Consider the following 16,929-nt stretch of genomic DNA (forward strand, 5'->3'; position numbering starts at 1 on the left):
TGGTATAATTTGTATCTGTAAGCTGTAGTTAACTGTGTTTAGTTGGTAATTGATTGTTGATATTGTTGATCGCACTCGATGTCTCAGAATTGAGGCGCTCTGTAACGCCTCAGCTGTGATTCTTCAGCTGTCAATTACTCGTGTGCTATCAGAGGCCGTCATGGTCAGGAAAATTAAAAACACAGCAGTTGCAGAAAACAAATCTAAAAACTTAAATCCCCAAGTGCCTCATTAATATTTCTCCATGAAGTTTGTCCCGAATATTTCTGTGTGAGATGATGTTAGTATCAGTCTACAGACAGATTGATGCTTAAAATGACAGCTCCATCACTCTAAACACAAATCCCTTTGTAGTTATCAGTCTTCATATTACACTTCTTATCTTCAAGTCTCAAATAAGGAGAGTGTAAGGATGACTTCTACCAATCTCTCCCCTGCTTCAGTCTAATGCAGCTGCTTTCCACAGGTCATTACATATGTTAACATACATACACACAGACAAAAAAATGCACTCAAGTTAGTGCTTAGATTTTGAATTGAACACACATGGATGATGTTTATGTGGTATATCAACAGCCTACAGAGTCATAAAATAATAATTACTAATAATAATTGATTTTATTTGAGCAGCACTTCCCAGAGCACTCACAAACTTCACAACAACAACTTTGTTTGTTTGTTTTGTTTGCAGGTAAACAGTTCCGGGTGCTGTTCCTCAGCACGGTGCGGACGCGGCACACCTGCAAGCACAAGCAGACGGCCATCAAGCGTAAAGAGCAGCTAGTTGAGGACTCGACGGAGGACCTGGATTATGGATTTCTGTCCAATTACAAGCTGCTCAACACGGCCATCACCAGAGCCCAGTCCCTGGTCGCGGTTGTGGGAGACCCCATAGCACTGTGCTCTGTCGGACGCTGCAGGTAAAAACAAGCATTTTTTCAATGGTGAATTTACAGTATCAGCCAATAGGAGCACCACACTTCACAAACAACAAATACAGATGTGGGGAACGACATGCGACAAAGGTTCCTGGTTGGATTTGAATTAGTTAATATAAAGTTTAAGAACATTTTACAGCATACCTTTAAACATGAGTTTCTACAAGTATGCAGTTTTGGTGAAAACAATTTTCTGATTGTTCTCATGGCTGTATTTGTCAAAGCCGACTGCTCGTTTGTTGCATTTCTGCTGGGAAATTATTGTTGTGCTCTTTGTTCTTTTGGTTCTTGCTTCCCAGCTACTCACCTGCACTACACATGCTTTTTAAAACAGGTTTGATCTTTTATATTCAGCCCCCAAAAGGAGTAATTTGTTACACATGCCAACAGAAAAAAAAATTCAACAACATAAACCATGAAACACTCAGTCCAAACAAGGAAAGATAAAGGAGAATAGAAGTAAAACATATATCCATCAGCTGTTTCCCCTTTTTTTGTCCCTTATTCAGGAAGTTCTGGGAGCACTTTATCTCCATCTGCCACGAAAACTCAAGTCTTCACGGCATCACCTTCGAGCAGATCAAGGCTCAGCTAGAGGCTCTGGAGCTCAAGAAGACCTACGTCCTCAACCCTCTGGCCCCAGAGTTCATCCCCCGCGCCCTCAGGCCCATGCAAGGCCACCACTCTTCATCGCAGGCCCTCCATCCCCACCATCATCCACATCCTCAGCACGCACAGCCCACCTCCAACAAGCAGGGTCCACAACAGCAGCAGCAGCAGCAACAGCAGCAGCAGTCACCTCCTAAGGTAAGGAGTTCCTGATCTGCCTCTGCTGTTTCTTCTATAAAGACAAAGTGGTGAGATAGACAGTAAAGACAAAAGGTAGGACATTTAGTGTTTTGGAAAGGTTAAATGTCGTAGGGTTTCGACGTTGATGTAACAGGTTCGGTAATTGCTTATCGGTTTGCAGGTCTGGTAAACAAATTAACAGGAATAAATTGAGTGCTTCTTGTTTTTAGAGAGGAAAAATGATAAAAGGTTTGCACATCCAGGCACAAAGCATCTATTAAAATAACTCGGTGTAATTTTCACCACAGGAAATTACTTTATGGCCGTTCATTTTAGCTACAGAAAAACAACACAGATAGGAAATTAGCATGGCAGGGTTGGTGAAAGGATTCGTCGTTTGATTGTTTAGCTCAGGCTTGAAATGTATTCGTGTATCTGTCTGTCCTCCCTGTCTGCCCCGAGGTAAAGGTTAACGAAATCACCACTGCTGCCATCACCCACTGGGCCTAATGAGCCACAGCTCCGCAGCAGCAGCAGCAGCAGCAGCAGCTGGCTTTAGGGACACACATACACACACTTCCTCTCTCTCTCTCTCTCTCTCCACAGTCATACTATGTCGCTTACAGCCACACTGCACACACAGACATGATTGTACCAGTATGCAGTATATAATAATCTGTTTCTTTCAATATGTGTAACATGTTGCTAATTTAAAGGTCAGACCGATCCAGGCGTCTCTGTCCACGGTTGATGCACCCACAAGTGTACAGCCAAAATAATCCATACTAATGTAATTTAATATCTAAATGTGTAAAGATGGATGAATTCCCAAACTACCGTAGCGTCTGATACAACCTGTGCTGTTTGGTTGGAGGTTGTTCCCACAATGCAACAGATCTATGGTGCACTAGTACCTCACTTTGTGCTTTGAGTCTCTAAAATATTCATCCACACTAAATATGGACTTGAATCAATTATTTTGTAACTGTATATCGTTATTAATTCATATATCTGATACGTAGAGATTATTCACTATTCTCGTTGATCACTGTCCAAAAATGCTAATTAAAGCTGTTCGATTTGGTGGTTAAAAAACAAACAAAACAAAAAACACCATGACGAAGCATGCAGCATGTTCACCCTTTGTTATCCGTTTTCTCAGATATATATGCTCCAGTTCACTGCAAAGTAGGAAGTCCTGTTCTGTGACACAGATGGTGTTTTGGTGCAAGACTGTAAGCCAGAATGTTGGTGAAATATGTCTCATATTAAACAACTTTTTTGTAGTTTCAGCCTTAGTGTTGTTTTAAATGGGAAATGATTTATGTACGATCGCCACTTTTTGAAAATAATTACTTATATTTAGACTTTTATTGGTGTTGTTTTCTGTTTGTATCATAATTGAAAATCAGACCTAATGCTCGGGTTGCTACTGAGGGTGGATCACCCCGAGTCTGGACTACTGTTACACTGTCTCTCTAAAAAGATTCAGAACGCTGCTGCTAGAGTTCTCACTAAGACCAGGAACACATTGATGATTCCAAAGTACTACTGTTGGTTTATAAAGCACTGAATGGTTTAGGGCCTAAAAAAACATTTCTAATAAGCTGTTCAGTATGAATCATCTAAACTAAACATAGAGAAGCAGCTTTCAGTTTTTATGCTTCATATGGTCTGCTGCTGTTCTCTTAAATCAAGGCTGAAGACTTTTCTGCTTGCTGCTGCCTTTTGTTGAATCTAATTTGAGGCCTTTGATTCATATGTTGCACTGCACTGTCATTTTTATTCCCCTGTTTTAACACTTATTCTATTTTAGCTACTTTTTATTTACTATTTAACTCTTTTTAATTGTATTTAAATGTCTTTTTATGTTTCTTCTACATTTTGACTTGATGCCTTTTATGTTTTATGTAAGGCACATTGAATTGTTGAACTGTGCTATAATAAACTCGCCTTACCAAGTATCAGCTCTGATTCCCAATTATGAGAATCTCACTTTTCATCCGCAGCAGACACCTGCTGCTTGTGAAAATTGATCCTATGAGACAAATGTTCAGCGACATCCTTTAGGTCTTCACCACTATTCAACTCATACTTCAAATGTTCTTCAAAATATGTTTTGCGTCAGTGCATCTATCACTATTTCAAACAACCACAGTAATAAACCATGAGCACTAGTTCAGTCTTGTGTATCTGGCGTTGCTTAGTTAATGTTACGCCCAAAAATAGCAGCCAAGCGAAGCAGCTTCTGCTACATTATCTAAGACCTTGGTCACTTTCAAGAAGGGGATCATGACTGCATTTTGCAGAGACTGGATTTTATATTAGACAGTGTTGTATTTAGTCATTATATCATGCCAATACTAATCATGCAACGTGAGCTGAAATCCTTTTTTCAAGTGGAACAAAATTTTTGCAAACTCTCTTCATGATGGTGGAGTTTGGCTGCTCCTCAGCTCAAGCTAGCAAACTTGCTCCCTTGCAAGTAGCCTATAGCCTCATAAACATCGGTTGTACTGTGTGTAATAAAGTGAAACTGGCAAAAAAGGAGGCTTTGACAGATTTGACTTAGTTTACTGAATTGACAGCACATGGACTTAATAATAATGAATACCAGCTTTATGTAACATCAGCATAGCAACATGGCGAATGTCATTCATTTCTGCCTCCTCCCACTGTCAGGAACTATCAACCGGGAGAGACTGCGTGTCACAAATCCAGTCACTGAAAGAGCACAAAGTAGATTGTTGTGTATGCTTGCTTGTAATAATTAATAGTTCAGCAGCTAGGGTCCACCTACATCCAGGTATGGGGAGATCTCATGTGAGCCCAGTGTTTGTGTATCTGTGTTTGTGCATATGTGTATGTATGTATATATATAGGTGCTTGCGTGTGTGTCTATGCGTGCCCCTGCATGATTGATTGTTCTTCTATGTGTACATTCATGGATGTGTGCTCAGACTTTATTTACTCATACAATGACAGGAGCTTTATTGTGAAGCCCCCCTGGAGAAAAAGAAGACATGTTGACTTGTTGTAAATCTCTGGAAATAAAGCAGCTAGGAAAGTGTGATTCTACTTGGATTTGTGCTGTTGATTTAGATAAACGACATCCAGTCTGTGACCTTGTAGTGATCTGGCTGCTCCTCTGCTACGAATGATGAGCTTTACTGCGAGAGCAGAAGACGTCTGCATCACTCAGTGATATTATAGATCCATATAGCTCATTCTGCTGGCCAGCGTAATTCCTGCCACCTCCTATCACTGATGAGTTGTTGCTCCTATAGCTGTTGTGACAGATGTGGGACAGTCAGGACCACACTGACTGCTGTATATCCAGATCCTATATATCTATACAGTTGCTCAACTTGTGTATTTACACCATACCCCAACCCTCCAAGACCCTCACCCACTTTCTAATGATTCTTTTGTCTTACAGGGGAAACATGCAAACCACACAGAGCATCTTCCACCTGAAGGATATGGTGAGTGTTGACTACTGTCCGTTTTGACCTGTGTGAATTATCTAAATATTAAAGGTTCCATCATGAAAAATGTTTTTCCTGTATTGTTATGTCAGTTTTTCTATTACCTGTCCTCAAGTGGCAAAAGGCAGAAGTATGGTTTTGTTTTTTTCATATCCATGTGTGATATCCAGTCCTTTCTCTTGCTTTAAAGTGTCAATTATTATCCATACTGCACTCTGGGGAAATTACTTTTGGAAAACTCTTAGGAGTACTCTTTATGGTTTTTTACTCTTTATGGTTTTTTACTCTTTATGGTAGATCTAATTTACAATTTAGGAATCTGGCATGTTTTTTTTTGTCAGTTTTAAAAGGCCCTTAATTTGCAAGAATCCAGGGACCTGCAACATAAAAATGGTCTAGCTTCTCCCAGATGTGCAAACAGTTGTAGTTGAAAGAGAAAACATTGTACAGAAATGTCCCCTCCAATATAACGCAGCACTGTCAAGCTGAATCCACTCACTCTGTGCAAGCATATTTACCAGGACAGGGTTGACATTGTTTACACATACAAGCATGCATAAAAATAAATTCCATCCACATAACATATCTGTCTTTATTATGTTTTTATATTATGGTCAAGTTACACAACAGAGCGACAACACAAGCCTGTCTATTGTTTTCGTTTTACTTGTATGTGTCTCTACACACATACAAACGCACATCTCGACAGCTTGATATGAGCCAGTCTAATGCAGCGGCCCAGATGGATGTATGAAGGCCTGAGGCTATTGAAGCCAGCAGAGCGATGCAGCCTTGAACAACACAGCAAGGAGTTGTTAATACGATGTTTACTAGGGAAGACAATCAGCCGCTTACAACTGCAGATTGTCAGCCAGTTACATTAACCTAAACTGGGAAAAAAACTGAATAAATTCTGGGCAAATTACTTCATTTGGCCCACCATGACAAGATTAATAGGTTGGCTATCAGCTATTTATATGGTGCCTTTCTCTCTTATATAATCACACTGCGAATTATCCTAACCAATAATTAGATAAGCTCCATGCTTGTGTCTTGCCTGCTGTAAATGTGTCACCACATAAAGGTTAAGAACCATTTACTTTTAACTCCGTATTACTTTCCCACCTTCTCTCTTTGCAGTCCAACCCAGCCCAGCTGTTCTGATGGGAAACCCAATTCGGGCATTCACACCACCCTTGGGTGGCACACCAGCTGGCATGGGCAAATCACCCAGCCCTGTTCAGAGAATAGATCCTCATACAGGCGCCAGCATCCTCTATGTTCCAGCTGTATATGGTGGAAACATGGTCATGTCCATGCCCCTGCCTGTAAGTTTTACACTTCTAGTAACGTACAGATAGATAAATGTGTAAGCCTTGATACCAATGTGAAAAAAAAACGCCAAAGTAAATAACTTTATATCAGCTTCTGCAAATGATCCTTTCAAACATTTCTATTTTTTTTACTCAAAGTGTAAAATTGCACCTCTGAGAATACGTGTAAAATATGTGCATATTTTGTCAAAAACCACATTTATTTTACAATGCAACTTCACAGGTTTTTTTCCCCCTCCGTACAAAGTTGCTAGCCAAGGTTAATTAACATTCCACAGTAACAGTAAGCAGCTTCTGTATTTGCTTCTGATTTATAATTCATTGCATAAAGCATAAACCCACAACCTTGATGTAATTTTTTAAGCAAGATTCATTGCAGCCAAGTATTGAAACTTGTTGGTGAATTCCGTGGACTATACACATCTGTACAGTTTCAGATGAAGTAGAAAGCAGAGGTTTTTTAATATTCAGATGGATGTACAGTAGTCAGCTACTCTTTAAATGCTACTGTATTAGCATCAGACTATTATTGAAACAATTTAGTGCCAAGAAAAAAGGAATTACAGTTATGTTGTTTGTTCACTAATTTCTTGTACAAATAAACTTGAGTAAAAGGTATTTATAGATATGATCATTCAACCTTTTAATGCAATGATTCACACTTCCTACATGGTTCGTGCACATGATCACGTGCACGAACCAGTGACCGTGTATAGTGGATGTTATTATCCGTTCAACTAGTATGGCTTATGTAATAAACCATACTAATTGTAAAGTAAAACAGGAAAAGCAACCTGGAGAGTAACTGCCATGTAGTGGTTTGAAGGACTTTGGTATCTGCCTTTTAAATGTCACCATTATCCATAATGTGCTGTCCATAATCCACAGTATGCATTTAGCCCCTTGTCCTTGTTTTTGTTTCCTCTAGTTGCCTTGGCCGGGTTACCAGAATCGCTTTGCTGTGGACCCTCGCATCATGAGCCATCAGGCAGCCATGGCCTACAACTTTAATCTGTTGCAGGCCCAGAATCGAGGCTCTCCCATCCCTTACAGTGGGGTGACCCACCCCTCTCCTCTAGGAATGGGCCAGCCCAGCCCTGACAAGGAGCTACAGGCAGACCCCATCAGAAATGGTATGCCTTGATTTTAATTCCCATAAACCACCACAAATCATAAATGACTGCAATTCCATGCCCTGAGATAGAAAGAGGTAACTATATAGAATAGCCAAGCATACGATACTAAGTTTGTTGTTGAATTTGACTTCTTCATAGGTAAGTTAGAAGGATGTCCAAAGTCAGAGCAGAACCGTCTTCAGACACCAGAGAGGAAAACCACAGACATGAAGGAGAAACAGGCAAGTTTTTGACTTTTATTGGTTTAAACATGCATGCACAAAAATGCATTGCCAAAACTGGAAAATGTATGATAAAAGTTTGCTGTTTAAATTATGATAAGTGAACTGACCAATCACAGCGTCTTTGCTCATGGTGTTTGGCTTTATTCGTTTTGGTTCCAGGGAGATTTAGACACAGGCCAAAGTCGAAGTCTAGACTCGCAGACAGACGGGCTGGTTGGATTTCCCAACGCACTGCTCCATCGAAAAGACCCCTCAGCTGCCCAAAGACCCCTCAACTACCACCTGGCACCACCCAACCCAGCTTTTCCTCCACATCCTGCCAGTGGGAGAGCCTTCCCCCCACAGTATCCAGTCTCCAGGCTTCCTTATCGGGTCAACCAGCCTCAACACCCAGGGATGGCCCAACAGAGTCAACAGCAACAGCTCAGCCCTGCCTACACTGGTGGTAGCCACAACGCTTCCTTCTTCAGTGGCCCCATAGCCCCTCATAGGGCTGTCCAGTCTCCCACTCTGGATGGGCCGGAGTCTGGAGGGGTGGAGGAGATGAGTAGGACTCCAATGGGCCACCCGGGGGGCCACCACCCAGGTCTATCACAGCACAACAGGGTCAACAGCTTTGGCGAGGATGGACAGGATGGAAGCCTGGGTGATAGTTTGGGTGAGTGGAGCACCATCATTTTTTCCTCCGTTAGGTAGAAATCTATCTCCTAGAGCTAACTTTTAAAATAATTGGAAGTGTTGAAAGAAATAGTTTCAGATTCTTTGATATTTCTGTCTGTTTTATTGGGAAATTTGAATCAAAAGTACTAAATAAAGATGAAAAAGACGTTCAATATATTTGGAAGAATTGATCTGACTTAGTTTGTAAGGTTTTGTTTTCTAAGAGGCGAATCAGTAGCTGCCTCTGCTCGCTCTAAAAGTAAGTCCAGGTGCATTGTCACTTTCATGTTCGCCCCTGTAATCACCTGGTGTTAAGGGGGAATAAAGGGAATAAACCTAATGTTGTTTAGTTCACTACTCAAGCAATGTTTTCTTTGCCAGTAAAAAATACATTTTCTCTGATTAGCATGTGAGTTGATTGGATTAAAGAACGATAACATAGCCCATTACATTAACTTAAAAGGCAATAATGGAAGTCAAACCAATGCTGCTTAATTAATTTGCCTTTTTAATTTTTCCTTGTTTTGTTTTTTAATTATCTCAGAATAGGAAGGATGCTCGTCGGAATAATACGAACTTACAAACGGTCGCTGGTTAGCTGAAAGTTGAATTAAACAACTAGATTCGGTCATGTCGTGTCATGTACATGTAAACATTTCTGCCCATATAGACATATACAGTATGCGCATGTTTTGTACATCTCCATTCTTGTCATACAGCTCCTGATTGGCTGAGTAGTGGGTTTAGTTATTTTCATTTCAGATTCTCTAAGACAGTATACCAAAATAACAGGAGAGCGTTAAAGAACTATTAGTTCTTACTTGATGAAGTGATTGAAGTGATCGCCTTGGATGTCCTGACTTAATACTTGGCTTCATGGACTCTGCTTGCAGTGTCCCACACCTTTGCAGAGTTCTCCTGGGCAGCAGTTTTAAGATGAGCTCCGGAGTTCCTAAACATAGTGTGCAAGCATTCAAGAATAGCTCTTTTTCTCCAGATATGGAAGTTTGATTTACCTCAGCAGGACATCAGACTGCCGAGATGGGGAATCTCATGCAGTGTGGTTTGATCTTGCTAGGAGACTTTCTATCAGTCATGGACACAACTTGTCTGCATGACGCTCAACTCTTCACTTTACTGATGGATCCACTTTAGCTCCCTGCTTGGCGCTGCAACTGCCACCACTTCCTTGTGCCTTTGGCGAGTCTCTGTTCTGGCTTTTTTTGCATGCTGTTTCCCTCCAATCTGGACTCCGATTCAACCTCCAACCACCACAGGCGCCCAGCTGCCTTCCTCAGAGCAAACTTCAATTTGTTTAGTCCAAGAAGAGAAAGTGCTGCTACGGCATTTAGTAAAATCCATCTATTTTTTACTATGATGACTAATCTTGTTCCCAGGATTTTATTCACGGAAAGGGAGAGCTTATCGAACACATAAACTCGGACACACATTTCAACATCTTTCCTACATTGACTCATACACTAATTAACTCCTCTCTGTACTGTACCTTAGGCCCACAGAGCCACAAAGACAATACCAGTCACTCTAAAACTAACCCCATGGTTTCCCTTTCAGACCTCCAGGGTCCCTTGGCTCTAGAGGCCCTGAACCAGCAGCAGCAGCAACAGCAGCAGCAGCAGCAGGCAGCCAGGCTCGGCCAGTGGGGAGAGGCAGCAGGTCCGTTCCTTCCAGGCAGCGTTGCCTTCCCTCTGCCCCAACAGATCGCCCATCTCGCTCAGCCCGGCATGGCTCGTTTCCCCCATCAGCTGCTCCGGGCAGCTAGTTGGGGCCTTAGTGCCAATATGGAGGATGAAGCTGTTCCTTCTGTTCCCACTGGGCCACCTTTCACCAGGTTAGACTGAACACCAGTTTGTATTTAAAGTCATTCCCGTGATAGCTCCAGCTGCATTCTTGCAAAGATGCTATTGGAAAAAATAAAGTTCTACTCCTTTCAGCTATTTGAAGATACATAGAGACTAAATATTTAAGATAAATGACAGTTTTGTGTAAAGAAGGTCAAGATAACTACTTGAAACTGGACTTGCATAATAATTATTATCCTTCCCAAATTTGTTTTCATTTCCCTGCTGTTGCATAATAACATGATATGACGATGAAGTGTAAAGAAATCTATTTTCAATCCCCAGGTACCCGGGCCTCTTGAGAGAGATGCCCCCACAGGAGCAGCCTGAACCCAGAGAAGCAGCTGAGATGCAACCCCCACCTCAATCTCGTCTCCTCCAGTACCGCCAGTCCCAGTCCCGTACCTCAGGTGACCCTTCATCCTCAAATCATGCCGGCCCTTTTCCATCAGGACCTTACTCCCATGAAACCGGTCGTGATATCCTTAACGACAACCTTCTCAACAACCCAGCTCTGCAGCAGCAGCATCACCCGGGGAACCCCCTATACAACACTGGTAGCTACCCACATCAGCCACCAGCCCACCCTGCCAGCCCCCCTCCCTCCCAGGTCAAATACCTTCTGCAAGAGGCCCAGTGGTCCCACGGTGGAGCTGCATCAGTGAGCCCACCGCAGCAGAACCACCTGTTAGGAAACCAGGGCCACGGCCTTCCTTACGGACTGCCCATGATGGCTCACCCCAGCAGGCAGGAGCAAGTCCACTTGATGCAACTTCACCATCAGCACCAGCAGCAACAACAACAACAACAACAACAACAACAGCAGCAGCAGCAGCAACAACAACAGCAGCAGCAGCAGCAACAGCATCAACATCAACAAAATCAAGGTCCAGACCAGGAGACCTACCACTCACTGTCCCCCAGAACATCAGCAGCCACAGCCCTTCACAGTGTAGATGAGGTAAGAGTCACTCATAACAAGAAAACTAAAATCTCTACACGAAAATAAAATGGCCAAATTAGAGGAGCTAGTTTGTATGCTTGAAGGAATATGCCCATAACATCCTGAATAGTGTTTTGTAGTATTGAAATGACATCAGCTCTGACCTAAGACTTGCTGGTTCAACATATTTGCAGTTACGGGAGTCGTATGTTCTGCAAAACATCGAAGAGAATTTGAATTGTCTCTTTTATTTCACATATCTGCTTTAAAATGCATTAACAAGATAACTTTTCTATCACTTTCTACTTGTCTGACACTTACTGTGAAGTAGGAAAATCAGGCATCAGTTGCACACCCTTCTTAAATACCATAAGTGGTTTAATTTGCTTCTATACCGTATCAGTGTGTAAGCTTTATAATGTGATTAGTCTGGTCAAATATTCAGGTTACATGCAGTAGAGATTTCAAAGTTACTGATAATATCAAAATTATCTTTTGCTGGCAGGCAAATTGGGATAATTAGGGGATTAAATCACCCAAATTTGATTGGAGATGCAAAATGAATATTCAGATTAGTAGCAGAAGAAGAAGGTGGATCACATTTGTGACTTTGCGACTGCGTTTACTGTGAGAAATGTATTAAAACGATTAGTTGTTTGCTGGGCTAAAGCTCATCTCAGTGTTATTTCTGTTAATGGCAAGAATGATTTGGAAGTTGTGCCAACAGATACTTGTGAGCTTTTATTTTAAGGTCACATATCCTGTCTTCCTGTCTCCTTCTCAATCTCTCTCTTCCTTATCCAACTTTACCGTCTGTCCAGTATGAACCCAGAGGTCCAGGTCGGCCTCTCTATCAGCGCCGCATCTCTTCTAGCTACCCAGATGAATCGTCTCCAGCCAACACCCACAATGCCCTGTCCCATCAGCCCCAACCCTGTACATCAGACCCCCAGGACCACCCCCATCCGCACATACAACATCATCAGCACCCACACGCCCCCTATAGTTACCCCCCACATGACCTCTGGCCCAGTAACGGCGGGGGTCCCGGTCCGTTCCAGAACATTCCATGTAACGGAGCCGGTTCACTCGCGCAGCACCGGGACCTTCTAGGTAGGTATCACCGCAAAACGCCGTTGTCGGGCTTCTTTTTGAGTTTTTTTTGTTAATTCTAAAGGACTTAATGTTCTGTAAAAGTCTCATTTTCCTCTCCTGTCTTTTTTGGGGGCACCTCTTCAATCGTGTGTGTGGGTCCCGCAGCTTCTAAGGCCCTTCGTCAAACGGAGGAGCAGGTGAAGGCTGAGGCCACGGCAGCACAGCAGACGCACCCGCACTCCCTCAACTCCCTTCAGCACCTTGGACAGTTTCCTCCTCTCATGCCCAATAACAAGCAGCAGCAGCAGCAGCAGCAGCAGCAACAGCAGCAGCAGCAGCAGCCGCCGCCTCCCCCGCCACCGCAGGCTCCCACGGAGCCCAACCAGGGTGCTCCGAATTTAAGCAAACCACCCACCATGTCCTACGCCAGCGCCCTCCGTGCTCCACCCAAACCCCGAGCTGTTCGCCCCGAGCAGGTCAAAAAGAACAGCGACCCGCTCTCCCTCCTACAGGAGCTGAGTATAGGAAGTTCAATTGGTAGCAATGGGTACTATTCCTATTTCAAATGAGTGTCACCTCTCCCACATAATGAATAAGTGATAAAAATATAAAACTTTAAAAAAAAAAAAAAAAAAAAAAAAAAAAAGTAAAACTGTTTCTAAAAAAAAAACAACAAAAAAAATAGTGCAAAGTGCATTTACAAATTGTTTCTATCAGTAGGTTTGTTTTCTGCATTTTGTTTCATTTTAACTTTTTATTTGTAACAGTCATCTTTTCTCCTGTTTCACATATCTGTGAAGAAAATAAGTATATATAATGAATGCATTACTGGTATATATACATACTCATTATGTATATATGAATATATACTTATATTATCTACACTTGTATATGTACGTAATGCTAAAAAAAAAAAAAGTTATAAAAAAAAAAAATAAAAAAAGGCGAGATTTGGTTGACCACTTAGCTACCTGCATATTTTTACCTTATTGAAGTTGGTTTTTTGTTGGTTACTAAATACGTATGTTGAAGTTGTTTTTTTTGTTTTTTTTTCTCCCCATTTTGTATTCCTCTGTTTTGAGTGGACGTTATGTCTTGATTTTCATACTACTGTAGTTGTGGTAACAGACAAAAGCTAAGTGGTCAACTGACACAGAAACTACATGGAACAGTGTATAGAAGTAGATAAATTTTCCTCTAATCTGTACATATAAAGAAAATAAATGACTGAATTGTATGCCACAGACATGTCCTTAAATTCCTGTATCATGCTAGCATTTGCATTATGATTGCTTTTCCCTTCGTTGGCTTCTGATCATTAATTCTTAGACATTCTTACCTGGGAATCGCCTTCAGTGATTTTTAGTAGTAAATGTGATTTTATTTACTGAAAAATAACAATACAAATATTGATTGCATATGTTTTACTTTTCACCACAATGTCTCATCAGCAACAATAGATACAGTGTGAAAAATGTCAAAATAGCAACGACCATGTCAATTCATCCTTTTGTTTGCTTTAAGGATCAGAGAAAACCAGACATTGCTTTCTGTGATAAGATTATCCCGAACTGCTTCGCTTGTGGCCGATGCTCATTTTTATTTCTTATTTGTTTGTTTTTTCCTTCTTTGAGAAAGTCATTGCATTGTGACCGTTACTTTTTCAACTCGTGTCGAATGGGTTGTCAACAAAATCTTCACCGGGGAGATTGTTTCAATAACTTCTGGGGATATTACACGTGTTGTTTGTCGCTAACGGACATGGAGTTTGTTTTTTTTGTTTGTTTTTTTTTTGTTTTTGTTTTTTTTGAAAAGGTTGCAGTACTCTGAGGGTTTGTGAAAGTGATGAGAGAGAGAGAGAGTGGTGTGGCATGATAGGTAAGTTGAAACTGAGGGTGTGATCAACACTGCCAGTCAAACATTTTTGAACACATGTTAGTATTTTTGGTTAAATCTGAAGTATAAATATGAAACTGTAGATTCAGAGAAAATCCCCTGAAATTTGAAAACGCAAGTAAAAAGGTGTGAAATGCTTTTTGTTTTATCGGAAATGACCCGGATCTTGGTTGCCGTAGCAAACAGTCGACTTTTTTATCCTTTTAACACACAGTTGGTCTCACAGATGTTCGACAGTCAGAGATTTGACCAGTTTCTAAAAGTCTTTTGGTAGCGTAAAACCAGATTGCCCCAAAGATCCTTTTGCCATTTTTCTCTGCAAGACAATCTCTCCATGTAATATGAATCTAATAACTTTAATAACTCTAATAACCACTTATCTCTTTACTGAGCTGATGTTTGCTATCAGTCCCACCAAAAAAACATCGATCATTTCCCATAAAACAAAGCATTTCCCCCAATTCTTCATCATATTTTTTCCAAGTCCAGGGCATTTAAAGCAAATAGTTCCCCATTCCCCTTTAACACACTGCTTGATATTTAAAAAAAAAACAAAAAAAACCTATAAAAAGCAACTATTCAATAAGCTGTTCAAAGATGTAAGACTGATAGTGTGTCAGTTTTTAGACTGTGCATCATAAGAATGAATTGGTAACGTCATGGAAGTTGTTCCTGGTCATTCAGAGAATTCAATTATCCACTTTTTCACTCGGATAGGTATATTAATATTACAGCAGTAGATGGATCTCATTCTTTTTGATTTAATTGGAAAAAAAAAAAAAGCTCTGACCATGCCTTTCATCTACTTTAGCCACATTTTTCCCCTCTTATGTCCTTTAAAAAAAAAAAAACATCTTATAGTGTAACACAGGAACCTTCATGATTGCGTTCCAGTCAGTGAGTTTCTTGTTATTAATTGATTGAGGCCACACAATTACACGCACATGAATTTTACCGCTCAAATACCGAAGCCCCATGTAGGTAAAATATTTTTAAAAAAAGATGCTGATAAACTATATCTGCCAATGTTTTTTTTTCCTTTTTATGATAAAAAGCAATACTGGAAACAGTCATCCAGTGCTCGGTCCTGTTATATGTAGTTCATGAATTGTTAAAACTCCACTGCCCCGCCTGCAAATTGGTAAAATTATTAAGAAAAAAAAAAAAAAAAATCATCCCGCTGTGTCATAACTTTCATATATGACAGTTGGTGACTTCCTTTAGATGTATTCTGGACAGTCAGCGGAGAGCCTCATGCAGCAGCTACGGTTTTATTTCGAGTTTTTTCAACATTGTAATTCAGAGGTCCAGATTTTTTGACTTAGCGGAGAACAACACATACTTGTAAATATGCATTTTCTAGGTATTTACAAACAAGAACTTTGGGAGCGCCTCAATTTTGTAGAAGCTGTTCAAAGAAGAGGTATGCCCTTTTTAATTATGCAAATTCACAAAAAAAATAATAAATAAATAAATAATAATAATTCTAGAAATGGACAACAACAACAACAACCCAGTTGGTAGTTGCAGCCTCTCGTAACTTTTTAGATATTTTTTTTTTAAGATGGTGTCCGGCTGATTTGACAAAGAGGAGAATTTATGTTGCAGCTGTAACTTTACTTCACTGTACAATACATATTTTTAAGTATATGTTGCTGGATTTGTCCTGGTTCTGTTTTCTCATCACTTCACAGCTATACAACAATCAACATGGATTTTTTTTTTTTTTTTTTTTTTTTTTTTTCAAATGTGAAGACTCTTTTTTCTTTTAATGCATGTTGAGATGACCAGCTGGTTTTTAATCCCTGTTTTTATCAGTTTGTATTGATTTGTGGATGAAAAAAAAAAAAAAAAAAAGAAGCTTTTGTTCAACCTACAGAGTCAAATTTTGGTATATTATTTGATGTGTACGATAACTTGTGACATTATCAACAAAACTATTATAATATTTTACTAACATGTCAATCAAATATGTAATGGTCATGTAAGTTCTTTTTATTTTTGTTTCCGCGGTTATTTAGCAGGGCGAAAGCTGAGGTTGCTCCCTGGTGTGCGTCGTATTTACAGAAGCTTCGTACGTGTTCATTTCGGGGGAAACAACAACAACAAAAAAAAAAAAAAAAGTCGTTGGCTAATCTCTGAAGTTGTGCAATACTAATATTTCACCGCTTCTTCAGCTACACTTTTATTTATTTTTTTAAAGCAGAAGAGATTGAGCCAAAGACATTTTAAAGGGATTTTTATTTTACAACTTTTCTTTACCTGCTCATTTATTTTTATTTTTTTCCGGCCTTGTTTTTTTTTTTTTTTGTCCCGTCAGGAATTGTTGTTTTCAAAAAAAAAAAGAAAAAAAAAAGAAGAAAAATCAGTTTGACAGGAACCTCGCTATGAAATTAAGTGTCTTTACACTTGTAATGAAGTTGGATTTGCATCATATATCACCACATGAATTTGATATCATCTTGAAAACATTGTGTTGCCTTTTTTTTTTTTTTTTTTTTTTTTTTTTTTTCAAAGAAAACAAACCCAACTTGTGTGTGGCACATGTGAAGGGAGCAACCTTT

General features: G+C 40.2%; 1 protein-coding gene across 3 annotated transcripts in view; it reads left to right on the top strand.

Moving 5' to 3' along the window:
- The window catches only part of helz (helicase with zinc finger), a 54,719-nt gene extending 38,098 nt beyond the window's left edge, over positions 1-16,621 (top strand). For all 3 annotated transcript variants that reach the window (XM_042430616.1, XM_042430631.1, XM_042430626.1), the window contains exons 23-33: positions 692-920; positions 1,448-1,745; positions 5,167-5,212; positions 6,356-6,543; positions 7,478-7,682; positions 7,824-7,906; positions 8,069-8,567; positions 10,145-10,421; positions 10,717-11,392; positions 12,196-12,487; positions 12,635-16,621. In XM_042430616.1, coding sequence (XP_042286550.1) covers positions 692-920; positions 1,448-1,745; positions 5,167-5,212; positions 6,356-6,543; positions 7,478-7,682; positions 7,824-7,906; positions 8,069-8,567; positions 10,145-10,421; positions 10,717-11,392; positions 12,196-12,487; positions 12,635-13,038 — 3,197 coding nt within the window. In that variant the 3' untranslated portion in view covers positions 13,039-16,621. The remainder of the gene's footprint in view (positions 1-691; positions 921-1,447; positions 1,746-5,166; positions 5,213-6,355; positions 6,544-7,477; positions 7,683-7,823; positions 7,907-8,068; positions 8,568-10,144; positions 10,422-10,716; positions 11,393-12,195; positions 12,488-12,634) is intronic.
- Positions 16,622-16,929: the final 308 nt, after the last annotated feature.

This window comes from Thunnus maccoyii, chromosome 2 (genome assembly GCF_910596095.1).
Source record: "Thunnus maccoyii chromosome 2, fThuMac1.1, whole genome shotgun sequence".
Classification (NCBI taxonomy): domain Eukaryota; kingdom Metazoa; phylum Chordata; class Actinopteri; order Scombriformes; family Scombridae; genus Thunnus; species Thunnus maccoyii.